This window comes from Nannobrachium achirus (assembly GCF_963921795.1).
Source record: "Nannobrachium achirus genome assembly, chromosome: 22".
NCBI classification, from domain to species: Eukaryota; Metazoa; Chordata; class Actinopteri; order Myctophiformes; family Myctophidae; genus Nannobrachium; species Nannobrachium achirus.
In genome coordinates this window covers 48,326,894-48,347,047 of record NC_137829.1, presented here as the reverse complement: position 1 = coordinate 48,347,047, position 20,154 = coordinate 48,326,894, and the positions used below count along the sequence as shown (strand labels likewise).

Below are 20,154 nucleotides of genomic sequence, written 5' to 3'. Positions count from 1 at the left end.
GCGCATGCCTCATGCGGAGTGAGGCAGAGAGAGAGAGAGAGAGAGAGAGAGAGAGAGAGAGAGAGGAGAGAGAGAGAGAGAGAGAGAGACATTTGGAAGACGCTAGCTGCTATGGTCAGGCGGAGAGAGAGAGAGAGACATTTGGAAGACGCTAGCTGCTATGGTCAGGCGGAGAGAGAGAGAGAGAGACATTTGGAAGACGCTAGCTGCTATGGTCAGGCGGAGAGAGAGAGAGAGATAGACATTTGGAAGACGCTAGCTGCTATGGTCAGGCGGGCCGCTTGTGAAAATAAGGGCCCCCTGCTCTGTTTGTTTAACATAAGAAACCTGACTCGCCAGACGTGAAAATATTTCATCATTGTTTACATCTGGCCTTGTGGATTTTGGTCTATGGAAGAAAAAAAAAACGAGGTTGCAGTCAGAGGGTGGGGCTCAAATCACAGCACATGTCCAGAGGAGATCTTTGCCGTATCCAGATGGAGACCTCCGTGGTGCTGACCTCACTCAGTGGGGGAGGGGGAAAAAAAGTACTTGCATGTTGTAATGTACTTAAGTAAAAGTATCAATGCTGCATAGGGCTGTCACAATTATTACATAATCGTCTAGTCGCGATTATTTGACATAATCACGATTATTTTTCATGATCGTCATAATCGTTTCCATGTTGAAAAACGTTCATATGTAAGTAAAAAATCAAACCTCGGTTCGAAGTGGAGCGGTGAATTTGAGCAGCTGTACCCTATGTGAGTGAGTGAGTGAGTGAGTAAACTGTGCCTGTGAGTGAGTGGTGAGTGTGCCTGGCCTGCACAAAAACAGCGCCCCTCCTTTAACTAGTGTGTTTGTTGTGTGTGGCCACTCAAGGTATTGCCAGGCTACGGACACGGCCACCCAGCCACCCAGCCACCCACCCACCCACATACCCACGGACATACCTGTCTATTGGGAGCGCTTTCACCGCTCCAAAAATAGTTGAAATAGCAGATCTAAAAGCTTGTAGTGAGCTTGTAGATCGGCTATTTCCACTATCAATGTTCTTTTTCAAGTATAAAGTTGTCAAATATGTCAGTAATTTCTTTGTATATTTAGGTTATGTGTCATATCTACCATGTACGGCTTCAAAGACTAAAAGCCAAACAGAAATGTAATCGTCAACGACAAAAAACACAATTAAATCGTTAATTGCAATTATTTGAGTGACAATTAATCGTCAGCTAAAATGTCATAATCGTGACAGCCCTAATGCTGCAGTGTAGAAATGCTCTGTTACTTACAGGGGTGAAAGTCTGGAATTAAAACGGTGCGCTTGAGTAAAAAAGTACCAAAAGTAGAAAGTACTCATTGTGCAGAAAGAATGTCCCGTTATACGTTTCAAGTTCAAAATGTGTTAAAGAAATGTTTTGAAAATAGCCGATCTACAAGCTCACAATGCATCCGGGTGCGACGCATTGTGAGCTTGTAGATTGGCTATTTTCAAATGGCCGAAATGTATATAGGGCTGAAGTGGTTAGTGAGTGTGTTTTGTAATTATAATCAAAATCTGAAAAGTGTCTAAAAGTATGGAAATGTATAAATACGGAAGAAAGTAAAAAATATATACACCTCAAAAGTGTACTTAAGTACAGCACGTGAGTACAAGTACTCAGTTACTTTACACCACTGACCTCACTCATTTCTGGTGGTGGGGGTCTAATTTGTGTTGAAGTGAGTTAAATTGAAAATTTGAAAGGGAGACTAATGGTATCGCTGGCATTTTAGCCCCTATAGTGCCGGGCCGGAGTGCATGGAGGCCCATCTGGACCTGATTTGTGTATCCAAACATCTTGGCTTTGGGGGGAGTTATAAAGTCACTTTGAACGTGTAATAGATCAGGTTCGGAGTGGTTGTTATGACTTCCAGTAATGTCGTTGAAATAGCATAGTTTGCCTCCGCATTCTTTTGGAATTCAATGGGGGCAATTCAGTAAGGCTGAGTTATTCTATACTCTTCTTTGTGTCAGCCGAGGAAAAGCCCTTTGGCACGGCGCCTTAAAAAGAGCGACACAAACCTCTGCTTGGGGAAATAAATGACTATTTTCCTGAACTGAAAGGTAGCGCGAAATAAGAGACGGTACGATACATTCTGACAGCGCTCTCAGTCTGCACTGGATTAGTCATCTTAGAGCCGGAGCGTTCTAGTGACCAAAAAAAAAGAAGAAAAAAAGAAAGCTGGCTCTTTTTCCCATGAAATCTAAGATCCACTTCACTTCTTCATCTTTGTGTACGTCGGGCCAACCTAGTCAGCACCTTGTCAGCTTCGCTGTGATCTGCGGTGCTTCCTGCATGTGTTTTTTGAAGTACTTCAGCGGCGCGGCCCCGCCTTCACCGCGGGGCGGGGGGGGGGGGGGGGGGGGAAACCCGAGAGAGACCACCTGAGTATGGGAAACGACATAATCCTCCGCCGGCATTCCTTCAGTGTGTGGGGGGACAATAGACAGGTGTCTTTACCTGGGATAGTAGGAAACGTGATCCGGTGAGAGTCAGGAAACTAAAACAGAGACCCCCCCCCCCCCCCCTACCTCCCCCCAAGCAGCCCGAGGCATCCCCCCCCCCACCCCCACATTCCACCGTATCCGATCCTACACCAGTGGTTTTCCACCTTTTTCCACATAAAGCAGTGGTTCTCAACCTGTGGGTCGGGACCCCCAGGGGGGTCCCCAGTTTATTTTAGGGGGTCCCCAGATGATTAACTTCGCGTGCAACATTGTTTTTTCTCACTCAACAGTAAACAGACCAACATGACGTTTAAGTGTATAGAGGGTATCTGCACATTTCTAAAGTGACAATTTAAGGACTTTTTAATACCTCTAAAATGACAAATTAAACATTGGCCAAATTGTCAAATATTAGAGGCAGACAGGCGTTGTGAGCATGCAGATCGGCTATTTTCACAATAGAACCGTGTTATACAAAATGTAATGCCTCAACTCTTAGTGCTCGTCAGGGTGGGTGGGGTCCCCAGTTAAAATATGATTATTTTGGGGGTCGCGGCCTGAAAAGGTTGAGAACCACTGACATAAAGGTCCATTATTTATTCAGGATTTGAGCCACGGACCACCATTTGATGAGATTTAGCCTCTCAACCTTTCACGTGGTCAGAAAACAGGCAAACGGTCAAATTAACAATTCTTCTAACATTCTCTAATTGTCTAGGCTTCTTGTAAATTAAGTAATAAACAGATGTTTAACAATGACTAGTCCTTACCCGTTCAAAGATATGAGCTCCGAAATGATGTGCAGTGTGTGGGTTATGGGATGTGCACTGTGCACACGGTATATGAGGGATGGAAAGTAACTTTAACTGGTACTTGCATGATAATATGTAGGAGCATCAATGTAAGAAATACCCGTTTCGTTTAATGGCTATGTGTGTGTGTGTGTGTGTGTGTGTGTGTGTGTGTGTGTGTGTGTGTGTGTGTGTGTGTGTGCAGCGGTTTGGACCGTGAGACCATCCGCAGAGTGGTCTGTGTTTCTTTTTGAGAGGGTCGGTCCGCCTGAAAAACGCGTTTTGGAACAAAACGGTTACGTTTTGCGCGTTTGTGACGCCCCCTACGGGTCGAATTGGAAATGCTTCTGGGGATTCGTTGAGTAAGCCACCCGCAACCTGTGGCAGAAATTCAGTGTTGACTCGACGTTTTGTTTGTGATTTATGGCTATTGTTTGCAAAACGGGCCCCTCCCGCTAACTTTGGAGGCCCGTTACGAACGAACGGTATGGACTATCAAAATATCCCTTGACTATGTTCATTGCATGGGTTCAGAGATCATGTGTACCCATTTTCGTGACATTTGAAGAAAATATGTAGGAAAAGGAGCAAAAAGTGTGTTTTGGAGAAAATTCAAAATGGCGGAAAATCTATCCTGACGCAAATGGGCGGGGCCTATATCGGGAGATGCGTATTGACCCAAGGAATCCAGGGAAAAAAGAATTTTAATGTTCCGACCTACGGTTCAAGAGTTACAGGCCGAAACGTAAAGTGGACTGTTATAGCGCCACCATGAGGCCAATTTGTGAAAGTGACAAACGGGCTTCACAGTTATGTCAGGTGTGTTCATATGCTAATGGTGATGCGATTTCAGATCAATTGCTCCAGCCACTGAGGAGAAACGCTGTTTCAGACACTCACTCAGACACTCACTCAGACATTTGGTGAATTATATGTTAGATGTGACTCGTGAGAGTAAAATAAAACCGAATGGACCCGTAAGGGTCAATGAAAGACATTCCATCAACGAAAAACATTCAGGTCACAACGGCTTGCGTTTCAGGGCTGTTTTGTTGTGCCCACAGCCGTGAGCGAGCGTCACAGTGAAACCGTATACGTATGTCCGCGGCCCCGGCCCGTGTCTCTCGGGCACGTTACTTTGCTCGGAAAAAAATACCTCAGCAGATTTTGTGTTTTGGATGCCGTTTTGAGGAATGCACACCACTGTAATCCCAGGCATGCCTGGCTGGGGAATAACATAGTCATTGTGTAAACGGTGCATTCATTGTCCGAGAAGGGAAGGGGTGTTTTTTTCCACCCTCCGTAACTTAGCTCAGGGGTCTTCAACAGGGGGTCCGGGACCCCTAGGGGGTCCTCAGAGTTACTACAGGGGGGCCGCCAAATCTTTGTGATTGATCATTCTTTTAAATGAACAACTTGGACCCTCACATCTCTATTCTGAGGAGAACTTTAGCCAAACATAGCAGATATACAAGCTCTCAACGCCTCGCGCTGCGAGGCGTTGAGAGCTTGTAGATCAGCTATTTTCGGCAAATAGGTTTGGTGTAGAGGGGAAAAAGAGCAGACCAAGTACAGAGTGAAAGGTCAAGTTAACTAAAAACACGAATCCAACATAGACTGATGACAGTGCTGTCAAACAAGTCTATGAATCTATCTATGAAATCGATGAAAATCTGCATCACATATTTATGCAATATGTAGAGGGGGTCCCTGCTTCATCTCTCTCTCAGCTAAGGGGTCCCTGGTCTGAAAACGTTGAAGACCCTTGACTTAGCTGTACTGATTTACATGGCGGAGTGTGTGGAGACAGACATGGGCTGTATTTTGATTGTCTTAAGTACCAGCTCTTATGCCTTAACTCGAAGGCCTGTCCATAATGTCATCGACCGCCGAACCTTTCGTCGGAGAGTTCCGACTTTCCGATGTGCAGCTTTCCGAACTCTAATTCGGGGAAATGTGTTTCAGAGGATGCGAGTGACGTCATTTTGTAGTTGAACCGGACCTTTCCAACGAAAAGTTTGGTGGTCGGAGACAGTATGGACAGGACTTTAAAGGACAACTTTGGTTTTTTACAACAAGGGTTCATATTTTAGATTGTAATTAGAGAAAAGAAAAAGTGAGTGTTAAAATGTTTTCATTTGCTTTGTTCTATTGTTTTATCGCGTTTACCGTGCTAAAATGTGGGGCATGCGTACGCATGGGGGCATGTGTACAAGTGGCTAAATGTGTCTTTTTAGATACAATGAGCCAGCGGTTTCTTTATTGCTATTTACAGTAACACTTCTAGCCCCCATAAGTCACATCCAACCATGAAAGGTTGCGTTGTATCTTGGGAATGGGCTTATTCCGTGTAAAATGACATATTTAGCTACTTGTACGCATGCCCCAACCACTGAAATAAGAATATCTAAAACAATAGAAAGAAGTCAATGAAATCATTTTAACACTCATCTTTTATATTCTTTAACTACAATCTAAAATATGAATCCTTGTTGTAAAAAACTAAAGTTGTCCTTTAAGTTAAGGCATAAGAGCTGGTGCTTAAGACAATCAAAATAGAACCCAGAGGGTGCTGTGATTCAGCCGCTGCATAAAGCCTAATAATATTGAACCCATCTGGTAATCACTGAGATGTTGTTTTTGACACTTCTACTGCCATGTACTCTTGATTCTGTGGGTTTGATGATGGCGTTCATGGGTGCTGTGGAAATGCACTCTACAGATGATAAAATCTGTCTCGACTTGTTGACACATTAGGAGCGGAGCCCTAAACATGGATTAGCAGGGAACGGGGTTGTTATGTGCTGTTATGAGGGCTTTGATCCAATGAGAAATGCTGGATGGGAGGAGGGGAGGGGCCGGCTTCATGAGCCCACTTCTGTCACAGCAGCACTGAGAAAGAATGCCTTTAACCCATTTAGGCGTAGACTTATTGACTGCTTTAACCAGTGAAAAATAGCAGATATAGAAGCTCACCGAGTGCCGCGCTGCGAGCTTGTAGATCTTCTATTTTTGAAAAAGTCGCGAAAATGTGTGCAAATCTTTGAATATATGTATTTTCAAAGCGAACGTGTGTAACTCAAATTTTGCTTCTGGGTGGTCCCTGGAACTAGATATTTTGAGATGGGGGGGGTCCGTGGCCAAATAAATATCATTTTGGGGGTCCTTCACATGAAAAGGTTTGAGAACCACTGACACAGTAGTCTCTCAAGAACAGACTAACTGAGCTCCAGTTAAGTGAAAAGGACCTTTTCTTTGACGATGGCTAGCCAGATTGCTGACATAGAAACATAGGTTTAAAAAAGAAACCTTAGAAGGATTCAAAAGACACTTATAGAATCGGGTCAAAATTCTAATTTTCAAAATTTTTAAAAAATAGCAGATCTACAAGCTCGCAGCGCGGCACTCGGTGCCGCGCTGTGAGCTTGTATATCTGCTATTTTTCAATAGCTAAAGCATAAAATAATGATACACAGTAATGTGTACCCGTTCTGAATGGGTTTTAAAGAGCTCGTCTTCTTCTTCTTCTGCGCACACGAAAGCCGCGTTCCAAAATGTGGATGTGATTTTTGTATATGTACCGGATTAGGTTTGATTAATCTGGAGACTCAACAGCAAATGTCACACTGTAGAACATCATATATGGCTGACATTCAAAGAGACAACAAAGTCCTTGTGACACAGTTTGAGAAGTCACTGCCCTTTGTGTAATTAGAGAGTGCACTTTTTGATTTGGCTCCATCTCTCTTGCACATCTGGCGTCCATGTTCGCTGCTATATAGGAGGACTCTTTGGGCTGTGACATTTCTGAGAGGGATTCACACATACAGCCAACGCTGTAGGCGCTTCTAGTATGAGTGACCCCTGTAAGCCTATAGGTCAGTGGTTCTCAACCTTTTCGGGCTGCGACCCCCCCAAAAGAATCATATTTGAACTGGGGACCCACCCAAAGAATCATATTTGAACTGGGGACGCCCCAAAAGAATCATATTTGAACTGGGGACCCACCCAAAGAATCATATTTGACCCGGTGACCCCCCAAAGAATCATATTTGAACTGGGGATCCCCCAAAAGAATCATATTTGAACTGGGGACCCCCCAAAAGAATCATATTTGAACTGAATCATATTTGAACTGGGGACCCACCCAAAGAATCATATTTGAACTGGGGACCCCCCAAAAGAATCATATTTGAACTGGGGACCCCCCCAAAGAATCATATTTGAACTGGGGACCCCCCAAAAGAATCATATTTGAACTGGGGACCCCCCAAAAGAATCATATTTGAACTGGGGACCCACTCAAAGAATCATATTTGACCCGGTGACCCCCCAAAGAATCATATTTGAACTGGGGACCCCCCAAAAGAATCATATTTGAACTGGGGACCCCCCAAAAGAATCATATTTGAATGGGGGACCCCCCTTCCTGACAAGCACTTGGAATTGTAGGAGTTGAAGCATTACATTTAGTTTGACTCTGTTCCACAGATAAATATTGTGAAAATATACAGTATCAGATCTACAAGCTCGACTATTTTCAAAATCTTTGCCTTTTTCTCATTGCGACCGTCAGTTTGCAGTTACTATCAAAACCTCCACCGGCTGTCAGTCAGTCAGTCTGTCCGTCACGTCACATCACGCTTTTGCCCTACTCATATCTCCGCCACCGTTGCCCCTATCCATGCCAAACTTTGCACACAGACTCCTTGGCTGCAAAACCACAACCTCATTTCTCACATGTCCCTCTTCTAGCGCCACCATGAGGCTGATTCTTGCAAAACACATTTTTGGACACTGCTCCTACAGATTTTGCCCTGAAATCATGCAATGGGATCATTGAATCATTGAATCATTGAATCAATCATGAAATCATGCAGTATCTCTTAAGTCATGTCATCAACATGGATCTGTCCCATTTCCCATATTCCCGCCTGATTGGCTACCATTGCCTTCCAATGTTTGTGTATGCGACCTGACGGTTGCTTATCTCCCGATTAGGGAGTCTTACTGGTATTATTTGACAAACTGACCAATGTTTGACCAATGTTGTATTGCCTAGTTTGATGATACATTTCGATGCAGTAAAGGTCTTTTTTCCTCAAACTCCTTAAAAACTCTCTCCCAGCCATTTACAATAGGCTTGTGCGCCTATACTGCCAGGAATTTTATTAATTTCCAAGTTAGCTTTAATCTAACCCAACAGGGATCATATTGTTGTAGAATGTAGTACTAGTACTATCCACTAGAGTGTGCCCAACGATAATCTCCTAGAGTCTGGACTAGCGAGTGGACAGCAGTAGACCCATAATGGCGGCGCCCATTGGCGGCCATTATGTCTCCCGGTCCGCCGAACGGGAGCTATAAAACACGATCCGAACGTCGTGCGCACGCCATTTACACTCGTTTTTGCTCTTGAGTGACCAATCTGTCAGTCCAGCCATTTTTTTCCGAATGAAAATCGGTCTAAAAATGGTAAAGTTTGATAAGAAAAACGTCAACATTCAATGCTGTAAAAAGGCCCATTCTATGTTATGGCCGAACGACTTCCGGGTTACGTCATCGATGATGTCACTTCCTTCGAATATGTAACTTTAGACTAAAATTAAGCTAGAAAGGTCATTTATAGCTCAAAAAATGTCAAAAAAATACCAAAATGATCAGAAAATGATCCCCAAGGCGACGTTTGGCGATCTGGCTGCCTCACCCTCCTCAAAATGGCGATGGAAGGCGATTTGGCTGTGAACTAGTTAAGTCAGGGGTCTTCAACAGGGGGTCCGGGACCCCCAGGGGGTCCTCTGAGTTACTATAGGCATAGGGGGTCCTCCAAATCTTTGTGTGATAGAAACCTTTTTCTTCTTTTTTTATATTAACCACTTGAACCCTAGTGATCTTATTCTGAGAACTTTGGCCAAAAATAGCAGATTTACAAGCTCACAACGCCTCGCAGCGCGAGGCGTTGGCGTTGTGAGCTTGTAGATCGGCTATTTTTGGCAAAGAGCTTTGGTGTAGACGGGAAAAAAGTCGACTAAGTACAGAGTGAAAGGTCAGGTTTATTAAGTATTGACTGTTCAAGTGGTTAAATATCTGAAAACGCAAATTGACATGAATGAATACACTGATGATTGTCCTGTCAAACAATCTACGAAAAGGTTGTGGGGGTCCCTGCTTCATCTCTCTCTCAGCTAAGGGGTCCTTGGCCTGAAAACATTGAAGACCCCCGCCTTAAGTTGTCACTGGGGACCTACCCTCCCAAATCATGTGGGGTCCCGACCCCCAGGTTGAGAACCACTGAGGTCAACGATGGTGTGGTTTTGCTCCCGTGCCACAGTTTGACATGGAGGTGTCTTTGCTCCTGCAGGTTCACCCTACTACGACAACGTGCGGCCTCTGTCCTACCCCGACGCCGACGCCGTCCTCATCTGCTTTGACATCAGCCGACCGGAGACCCTGGACAGCGTGCTGAAGAAGGTGGGTGACCTCGTCGTTAGGGCTGCCACGATTGTGACATTTTACATGACGATTAATTGTCACTCAAATAACTGCGATTAACAATTTAATTGTGTTTTTGTCGTTTACAATTACATTTCTGTTTGGCTTTTAAGTTGCACATGGTAGATATGACACATAACCTAAATATACAAAGAAATTACTGACATATTTGACAACTTTATACTTAAAAAAGAACATTGATAGTGGCTCACAATATAAATATATATATATATATATATTAAATATATGAAACATTTTCAACATGGAAATGATAATGACGATTATGAAAAATTATGAAAAATAATCACGTTTATGTCAAATAATCGCGATTAGACGATTATGTAATAATTGTGACAGCCCTACTCGTCATTAAGGATGCTGCCTGGTGAGGCTTGGTGGTAGGGATGGAACGATAATCTGTATTATCGTTTACAGTGTTAAAAAAAACACTCATAATGGTCCGGACCAGTGGCGTAGACAGAATTGAACCCCCGACTAGGCCTGCGCCCGTCTGGGTAGGCCCGGGTGTGCGCCGCGCGATAGCGCGGCGCGAAAAAAAATCCACGTTTTTCGGGTCGGATCGGGCCTTCTGGTGTGATTTGGGTCGGGTTTCTTTGCATGATTAAATAATCAATTAATGCTTGTTTTTGCCTTCAATTTCATTACAAATAAAATTAAACCAATCACTCATTCATTTAATAATGTCAAAATCATTCCCACTGAATGAAGACACTTTACATACATTTTGGCCATACAGTTTTACTGATTAAAAGAACAACAGTAATAATAGTGTTCTATATAGAGAACGAAACAATGTCATTCTGGCCTGGGGACAGCTGCCCCTCTGCAAAACGAAATTAAATATGTATATGTGATATAAAATTCGGATCGGTAAATAGCTCTGCACGTTTGCATTGCCAAGCTTCTGCATGACTGCATCCTATTTAGATCAATCTAAAATAGACAGTAGATGTTTTTTCGTTTATAATAGTCCATGCTAATTATTATTGAACCATTGTACATGTTAATATTTCACCAACATACACATAGGACACTATTTCTCATGTATAGGCCATGTTAATAGCCTAACTCAATTTTACAGCGAACGAACTAGTCTCGGTCATGTTAGCCTGCCAAACTCTGTGAGTGAAACAAGCGACCAGGTCTATGAAAACAAACAAACAGTTTCAACACTTGAGCTCTATTACATTAGCTATTTTCGAGAAGAATGTTGAAGGCAAAGGCCAAATAAGCAACTACACTTCAGAAACAAGCCCAAACAAAAGCAACCCGCGACTACAGACTATAAAGGAAAACAAGACCAACGTCGCTTATTATGAGCAAACCTGGCAACAACATGCCGTTTGGTGAGAAGACGGAGAAGACACCTTATAACAGCCTCACACCGCACAGACAGACAAATGTTCAAAACCAGAGGGTAATGAGCCTACTGACTCTGACTTACTGAATTCACACGCAAAGACCATGCAGCCAAACACACTAGTATCACTGTAACACAATGCACACACCAACACAGCACTGTGCGTAAAGACGCACAAGCGGACAGCTGTTCTAGATAAGCCCAATTAAGTGCCCAACAAATTGACCAAAGCTTGTTTATATGTCCTACCTTATCATCATCATCATCACCTATCCTTCTTGGGACGCGGCCGCTCCAACGCATCATCCACCACGTTGTTTTTATCTGTCACTGTCAGCGCCGGCGACTCCTCCTCTGGGATAATAATAATAATAATGCACTGTCCTCCAACTCCACTCTGTCCAGCGCCGGGCTCTGATAGCTCCACTTCCCGACAATAAGGTGACTTGGTTGTGGGTAGAACATCCGATGTAGACAGCACTACGGCCGGTGGCGACGCCTGCTCGCCCTCGCTGATAAAATCATTCTTTTCACCAGGCTGCTGCTGGGCTGCATCTGCCTCCAGATATTTTCGTTTTTTATATCTTACATTCTCTGCAATTTGCACAGCATGGTTGAACGCTGGTTCCATCTTCTATTAACTCTTCCCACGCTTTGAACGTTCACGTTCGCCCGATTGCGCAAGACCTTACCGCCAATACGGCGCTCGTTCGGTTCGTTCGTCTGATGACTGTAAGCTGATGAGGGGTCGCGCGGCCGTCTACTGTAAACACATTTTCCGCGGTGATGGTGTAAAAAAATCCATTATGCGTTAGATCAACGGAGAACAATTCACTTCCTTGTTGATTTCCTCTGGCTGTAAGGCTCTGGGGCCAGTGACTGGTCTTCTTCTTCTTCAACACATAACAGGCAAATTCACATTCATTCTCGCATGACGCCGCCCTCTGCTGCCTGGCAGACCAAAGTGCACTATTGCACAACCAAAAAAAATAAAAATAAATAAATAAATGTCTGTCTGTCTATCTACTATAACGTCGCAAAGGTAAGCCGCTTTTTGATGGCGCCAGACCCAATAAATAAATAAATGATCTGGCAGTAGGAGAGTTAAGGTAAATCCCGCCGCCACCATTTTTTGAACGAGTTCCATGACGTAAGGAGCAAACCACTTGAGCAGGGGGAATGGAGTCTCTGCCTCCCTCTACTAGTCACAATCAATTCAACCCCCCTCCCCAACGGATAATGGACCGGGCCGGCCCAGTTGTCTCTATCAGGGCCGATGGGTGGTGACGTGCTTTTATACTTATTAGTATTAATTATTTTTGGGGAGGGCTCGGCCAGTTATTTTAGTTGTTGTAAGGATGCGACTATCATGACTATATGACTTAATATATTATAAAAAAAAAAAAGAAAAAAAAATATTTATAAATATATTTATTTTTTTAGATTTTTTTTGGGTGGGCACAAAAATGAAATGGGTGGGCCTAGGCCTAGTCAGGCCTACCCGTGGCTACGCCCCTGGTCCGGACGCCTATATAGGCAGGTTCACAATAATCGTATCGTGGAGATTTTAATTTGTCCTCCGTCATACACTAGGAATTATAGCTTTTGTTGAGCTGCAAATTCTGTACCACTTAAAACCCTCTACACTTGATAAAAACCGACCCGTAAAGAGTGCATTCTTTTAGTTATTTTGGCTTATTTCACTCTACACAAATCGATTCGCCAAAAATAGCAGATCTACAAGCTGCTGTGAGCGTCGTGAGGCTATCTTTGGCAAACTCTCCCACCAGAATAGGGATGTACATGGTTTCGGCCATTACAATTCCAAGCATGACCTGCTTTAATTCCGTCAGTCTATGTTAGTAGCTTAATGACTAGTATAGTAGTATTAAAATGTAATTTTTCATGTCCAATGTATTTGTATTTAAGTTCATGAATTTAACATGAGTATATAACTAAATGCGTTTGAAATTAAATCAAAATGTTACATTTCAGGATTCCAATTAAAAAAATAACAAAAAATTATTCAGGATTCCATTTCAAAAGAGATGCGTTTTGAGCTTGTAGATCGGCTATTTTTGCCTCTTTTGTATGAGATACTAGAATGACAAAGTAGGACGTATAGCAACATGCAAAGTGGCCCTCTGGAGTGAAGGTGGAAATATAGTGGCCCTCGCCATCATCAAAGCTGCCCACCCCTGATCTAGACTGTGTATATATAATACATCCCTTCAGAAACAAAAGTCTGGTCAAAGTCCAACCAGTGAGGAAGGGGGGACGGAGGGGAGGGGAGGGCTTTCTCACGTGAGGTCATGTGAGGTATTCCTGCCAGACTTTGTTCCCAGCGGAGCCCCAGACACGGCTATTGAACGCAGGCCCACCTTTGACCTGCTGTGTGATGTCACTAAAGCCTCAGTAGAGTCATGTGGGGGGGTGGGGGGGGGGGGGGTCCTGGGGGGGGGGGGGGGGGGTGGTCCTGCCTCGCTGGACAAGACCCAGCGATGGAAAAAGTACTCACATATTTTAGTAAAAGCATCAATACTGCAATGAAGAAATACTATATGTGTCCCAGCACCCCCAGCAGCTAGTCATCTCGGGGACTGTCATTATTCCCTGTAGCCAAAATGATTTTTTTTTTTTTTTTTGCTCTTTTTTTTTTTATCCCACAACAGCATCTCATAATATCTAGGCTACATTTCACTTAAACGCCAGAGCTTAACTCTGCATGTAAATAAGACTTTTTTTAATTAATGTGAGAGATCGGTACATAATTCTGTTAGTCCTCCCAGTTTATATTAGCTAAAATGCTAACTAGCCAGCCTTTGTTAGCCATTTGTAGCCAAATGCGGTAATATCGGGACTCCATTACTTAGCGAAGCAACCCACAGTATTTATCCCATTAATTTAATGCCACGTGTGTTCCAAATGAACAATTATTAACCACGTAATGTATGATTTTGTGTATTATTATTTATTATTCTTCCGCCGTTCTTCCGCTGTTTCTTCTTCTACGCTGGTGAAATGATCCGTTCCTGCCTGGAGGCGTCTGTGACGTATGCGTTTGTCTTCTGTGAAGCTCCGGTGCGGAAGCTTCCTTTGTCACTGAGTTAGCTTAGCATTGAATAGATCAGCGTCGTCCTAAACTATCTAATTCTAACGTTCAGGGTGTTTGTTTTTTTGGACAATAAATTGACAGCCAAGAAAACATGGATGGAATGCAATCGTTCACTCGCCGTCGGAAAGTTGACTTTAGAGTAGACTATTCTGGTTGACTGGCTATGAGTGGCTAACGGCTAACGCTAGCTAGCGTTAGCTAGCGCTAGCTGCAGCGCTAGCTGCAGGCTATAAACAAATAAAACGTGACCCAACTCTATTGTTGCTCTCTTCTACAAGCTCACAACGCGAGGCGGTTAAGCCTGTAGATTGTGTTTTATTATCAGGTCAAATAATCCTTCTGACTGAAGTTACACAATAACACAAACACTGATTATGCTACATTTAGCACAGTTAGCCCTGTTGCACACGTCATAAATTCACTTCAACCTCGTGTTGAGCAGTTAATCCTATTTGCTACGTACGTCTACAAAAACCTTCATATTTCAAAGATAACGTGCTTACTGAAGTCTCACAGATGTCACAGTATGGTACGCTCAAGCAGAATTACCCGTATCTTTCGTATTGTTTAATAAACTGCATTTTAATCCGATCAGATGCCATTTTCTGTTGTTTTTCAGCCATGCGACCCCATCGGTTGCGAGGTGTACTGCACTTAGATACATTAATACCTTTTTAAGGAAACGACGACCGATCGGATTAAAATGCTCCTCATTAAATAATACGATCATTACGGGACATTCTGCTGGGGCGTACCCTATGGTGACATCTGTGAGCCTTCACTAAGCAATTTATCTTTGTAATCTGACCGTTTGTGTAGACGTATGTAGCAAATTGGTTAAACTGCTTCACGGTTGGCGCACTGTAGCGTCTTTACATTTAACCCAATAATGCTTGAGATGCTGTTGTGGCATTATCTTTTTAGAGAGCAATAACTAAAGTTTAAAACATACATAAACCACTTTAGCCCTATGTTATACCAAGGCTATTTGAAAATAGACGATCTACAAGCTCACAACGCATTGCGGTGCGACGCGTTGTGAGCTTGTAGATCTGCTATTTTCAAACATTTTTTACTTTTACTTTTGGTACTTTAAGTACATTTGGATACCAATACTTTTGTACTTTTACTCAAGTACATTTTTTATTCTGGACTTTTACTTGTAACAGAGTGATTCTACATTGCAGAATTGATACTTTACTTTATTATAAAATGTTGGTACTTTTTCCACCACTGTGTAAACGTTTGTGTTCTCATGCCAATAAAGCTTCTTTGAATTGAAGATTGAATTGAAGATTGCTCCCCATGTGGCGGAGTCAGGTCATTGCAGGTTAGAAATTTATTTAAAACTTGAATATCTCAAAAGTCCTATTTCAGCATGGCATCATTCTATAAGCCATATCTTCAAAACTGTTGGGTCAATCTCCACAACCAATATATCATTTTGTAGCTATGATCCCCAGCTTTCAAATGAAATGAAAAAATGAAAATGAAAAAAATTGCAATGACTGGCTCCTGGGGAGATTGGGACACATATACAGGGTTCCTACACATTTTTACCAATTAATTTCCAAAACTTTTCCAGAATATTTAACCCAATTTCCAGGACTATATAACAATAATTCAGCTCAATAACAAGTCGCTTACTCCTATGCGCAATGCCCAAAGACAGGTAGTGTATGCCAGTGGTTCACAAGCTTTTCAGGCCGTGACCCCCGAAATAATCATATTTTAACTGGGGACCCCCCACCCTGATGAGCACTAAGAGTAGAGGAATTTTGTATAACACGTATCTATTGTGAAAATAGCAGATCTACATGCTCACAACGCCTCGTGTTGCGAGGCGTTGTGAGCATGTAGATCGGCTATTTTCACAATTTCTGCCTCTAATATTTGACAATTTGGCCAACGTTTAATTTGTCATTTCAGAGGTATTAACAAAATCCATAACCAAAGACAATGCATAGCTATTTTTTCCAGGACCTTCCAGGACCCTTGATCAATTTTTTTTTTCTAATTTCAAAATATTTTTCTAATTTCAAAATATTTCCAGGAATTTCATGACCGTGGGAACCCTGCTGAGTAAAAGTATCAATACTGCCATGTACAAATACTCTTTTAGAAGTAAAAGTCCGGAATTCAAAATGTGCTCGAGTAAAAGTATGAAAGTATTGGCGTCAAAATATACTTGAAGCGATGCGACGCGTTGTGAGCTTGTAGATGGGCTATTTTGAAACAGCCTACGTATAAAATAGGGCTAAAGCGGATTCATGTATGTTTTATAATATAATCATTTATATCTGAAGATAACCAGTATCTAAAGTTTTCAAATTATTCTAGTGGAGTAAACTTTTGGGTTGGATTTTCTTCAGTTTTGGGCCTAAATTTTGGATACATTAGTACACTCTCTGAGTTACATACCCATATTGGAGAGTCCATTTGGTTCCATTAGTACACTCTCTGAGTTACATACCCATATTAGGGTCCTTTCATGCCACGAAAGTCTACATTATCATTTTCTCAAGCACATAAGGTCTTACCTTTGCTGTCGGCAAGTTGTAGGGGCGTTCTGACAGGGAAATGTGTTATGTGTAATATCCATTATCTTGTGCATTAAAATCACACTGTCTTTGTTTACACACTCTGTCACAGCAGGCAGCATTTCCTGTGAGGCTGTGACATGTGATAAGATGTGACCCATAGAAAAATGCTACCTTAGGGGGGCGCCATTTCACAGGAGAAACATCAATCCCAGCAGTTGAATGGGTCTGATTAACGGCATGCTAGAATTATGCAGCAATGATTATATTTGTAGGGGCTACCTAGCGGCAGGGCCGGACTTACCATTGGGCTAGGGTGGGCACGCGCCCGGGGGCCTCAGGGGAGGAGGCCTCAAAAAATAAATAAATAAATAAATAAATACTTAAAAAAAAAAAAAAAAAAAAATTTACCCCAAAAAATGTAGTAGGCATGATCGCAATCGCGAAATTCCATGTTTAACCCCCATACCAACCCCATCTTTCAAACATGGCAGCCATGTTTGTTTACATTTCAAGAAAACATAATGGCTGCTAGCTCATGAATGCCTGAACGGATTTCCATTCAGATTTTTTTGTTTGAAAGCTGTGAACAGTGTGCACACACGTGGTGCATGAACTAGGCATGGGCGTGCATGATCCGTGTACTATGAATTACATGGAAGTATATGGAGAGGGAGGCGGTGTGGAACTTGGAAGCCATTTTGAAAAGACCCTGAATGAGTTAATTTAATGATGAAATTTTTAAGTATTGCAATCCAAATAAAGTGATATTTGTGTTTAGTTACAGTACATTTTGTTTTATCATTGAGAGCTTCTGCTCTGCTGGCCGCACTGCATGTAGCTGCTCTGAAAGCTTAGTGCAGTCTAAAGCCCGCCCACTCTATGTATCCGGTACTTTCCACACACATAGGCTACACACATGCACGCAAACTCCAATTCTGTATCCGCGTGTGTGTGCGTGTGTGTGTGTTTCGCTGCATGCTAAATAAATAGTAACAGCTATCTGCAGCTCCTTGTTAGACTGTTGTGTGGGGAATAAACACCCGAAATTGATATAAAAAGCACCCAAAAACGGGTAAAAAAACCCAAAAAATTGCACCCGCCCTATGGGCGGGTGGACACACTTAATTCCTTGCAACACCCTAGATATTGGTCAAATTACGCCTCTGCACACAGTCACATTATGCACGGGCCGGTCCGGAGGTGAGGTCACGGTGTGGTCAGGTGGACCGGAGGTGGAATTTTTGCGCGCACACAAGGGCCTCTTTATTTCCCCTTGCCCAGGGGCCTCATGTCATATAAATCCGGGCCTGCCTAGCGGTGCCCTTTGGCGCCTCCAGGCAAGCAATTATCTCGCCTGTACTAAAGGCCGGCACTGGTAAACGGTATTGGGAAGGGAAGGAAAACATTCGTACATCTCTAGTCTCTGGCCACACACTAATACGCTAAGACACTAAGTCATACCTACCTACCTTCTTCACAATCATTTCTGTTGTGTGAGACTGCTGTGCGTAAACATAAACGTGACCGCTTTAGAACTGATGCTCCTATCAACCCCCCCCCCCCCCCCCCCCCCCAAAGGAAATCGAGCTGACCCACAAGCATACATTGCATGCATCGCATCGCTGTGAGCTTGTAGATCAGCTACTGTATTTTCACAAGCACAGTGACGATGGTTAAAGGATGTACAAGTGCATCCACACAGGATCAGGTTGACAGGGAATTATTTGGACCTTATCTTTGCTAATCATGTTCCTTCTGCCACACAGTGGAGAGGGGAGATCCAGGAGTTCTGTCCCAACACCAAGATGCTGCTGGTGGGATGCAAGTCCGACCTCCGAACAGACCTCTTCACCAAGTCCCACAGCAGACAGACTCCTGTGTCATATGATCAGGTAAAACCTCTATCTCATGTTATGTGGAGCATGTGGGTGGCAGGCAGCACTAAAACGTTTAGGAACCATTGATCTACAGTATGCACTGTATGTAAATATGGTGTCTCCCTCCCTCTCTCTCTGGCAGGGCTCCAACATGGCCAAGCAGCTGAACGCCCCCTACATCGAGTGCTCCTCTCTGCAGTCTGAGAACAGCGTCAGGGACATCTTCCACGTGGCCACGCTGGCCTGCGTCAACAAGAACAACAAGAACGTCAAGCGGAGCAAGTCCTCTCGGGCCACCAACAAGAGGATGTCCCACAGCAGCCGAGGAGACCTGATGTCCCACAGCAGCAGAGGAGACCTGCCCACCGCGGTGGGAAAAGACTACCAGCAAACCAAAGCCAAGACTTGCACCGTCATGTGAGCCAACAGCGGTGTCTCACTCCCCAAAAGACTTATTGTGACTCCTTGGGGACATATGAATGAACAACACTGTCCCACTCCCAAAAGGCATATTGTGACTTATTGAGACATGTGAATGAACGACGCTGTCTCTCTCCCCAAAAGGCATATTGTGACTACTTGGGACACATGCAACCAAACGTCAAACGGTTCACTTTTTTGACGTCTTGGGTCTGAGAACTGGACTTCTGCATTCCTGAAGTGTGAAAGTAGCCCAGTAAGGCAACGTTTGACTTGAAGAGTTCTCCAGTTTGACGTTTGGTCAAGAAGTCACAATATACCTTTTGGGAAGTGAGACAGTGTTGGAACGACGCGCGAGGAGATCGTTGCAGGACAATGTACGCTATCAGGAGAAGGAGACGTGATGGAGACTTTTTTGCACATTTGGTCAAGTGTTTTTTTTGTTTTGTTTTCCTCTTCCCTTTCTCCTCTTCTCCAAATCAGATGCCAGCAGATTGAATGAATGAGAGAAAAAGACTTTTGAACAAATGAACTTTTGAGTCGTATATGCTATTACACCTATGTTACCTGTACAAAATGAAGTAGGATTTCATCCAAACAGACCGGTTGGGACTGGTTTGAACTAAAGTCATGTTCGTGTGCCACATTCTCCAGGGCGTGGTTTCATTCATCAAACAGGGCACTCGGGCTATTATATTTGTTGTTTCCAAGCCCACCCACACCACTGGACATAAATGGTGCCAATATAACTTTATGGGCGGATTGGGGCGCAGTAGCCATAGCCAGTCATTAATGTCTGGGAAAAGAGGAATTCCTAACTTAATTTCTTTCTTAATACAATAGCTTCATTTTCTGAAGCATTAAACGGTACCATTAGTCTGGCATTTTAGCTTATTTTCCTTTTGTTTGCTTTTTATACCCTTTGGAACCAAAGTTTTTAGGCAGCGTATTAATGTGGGTTTGGGAAGTTAGGCTACATCAGGGGTCTTCAACAAGGGGTCCCAGACACCTAGGGGGTCCTCAGAGTTACTACACAGGGGCCACCAAATCTTTATGTGAGAGGAA

The 20,154-nt window shown here is 43.3% G+C and overlaps 1 protein-coding gene across 1 annotated transcript in view; it reads left to right on the top strand.

Annotated features, from left to right (window-relative positions):
• The window catches only part of LOC308307286 (rho-related GTP-binding protein RhoE-like), a gene marked incomplete at its 3' end in the record, with an annotated part of 26,492 nt that extends 7,402 nt beyond the window's left edge, over positions 1–19,090 (top strand). The window contains exons 3-5 of the mRNA XM_080752470.1: positions 9,623–9,732; positions 18,559–18,684; positions 18,812–19,090. Coding sequence (XP_080608596.1) covers positions 9,623–9,732; positions 18,559–18,684; positions 18,812–19,090 — 515 coding nt within the window. The remainder of the gene's footprint in view (positions 1–9,622; positions 9,733–18,558; positions 18,685–18,811) is intronic.
• Positions 19,091–20,154: the final 1,064 nt, after the last annotated feature.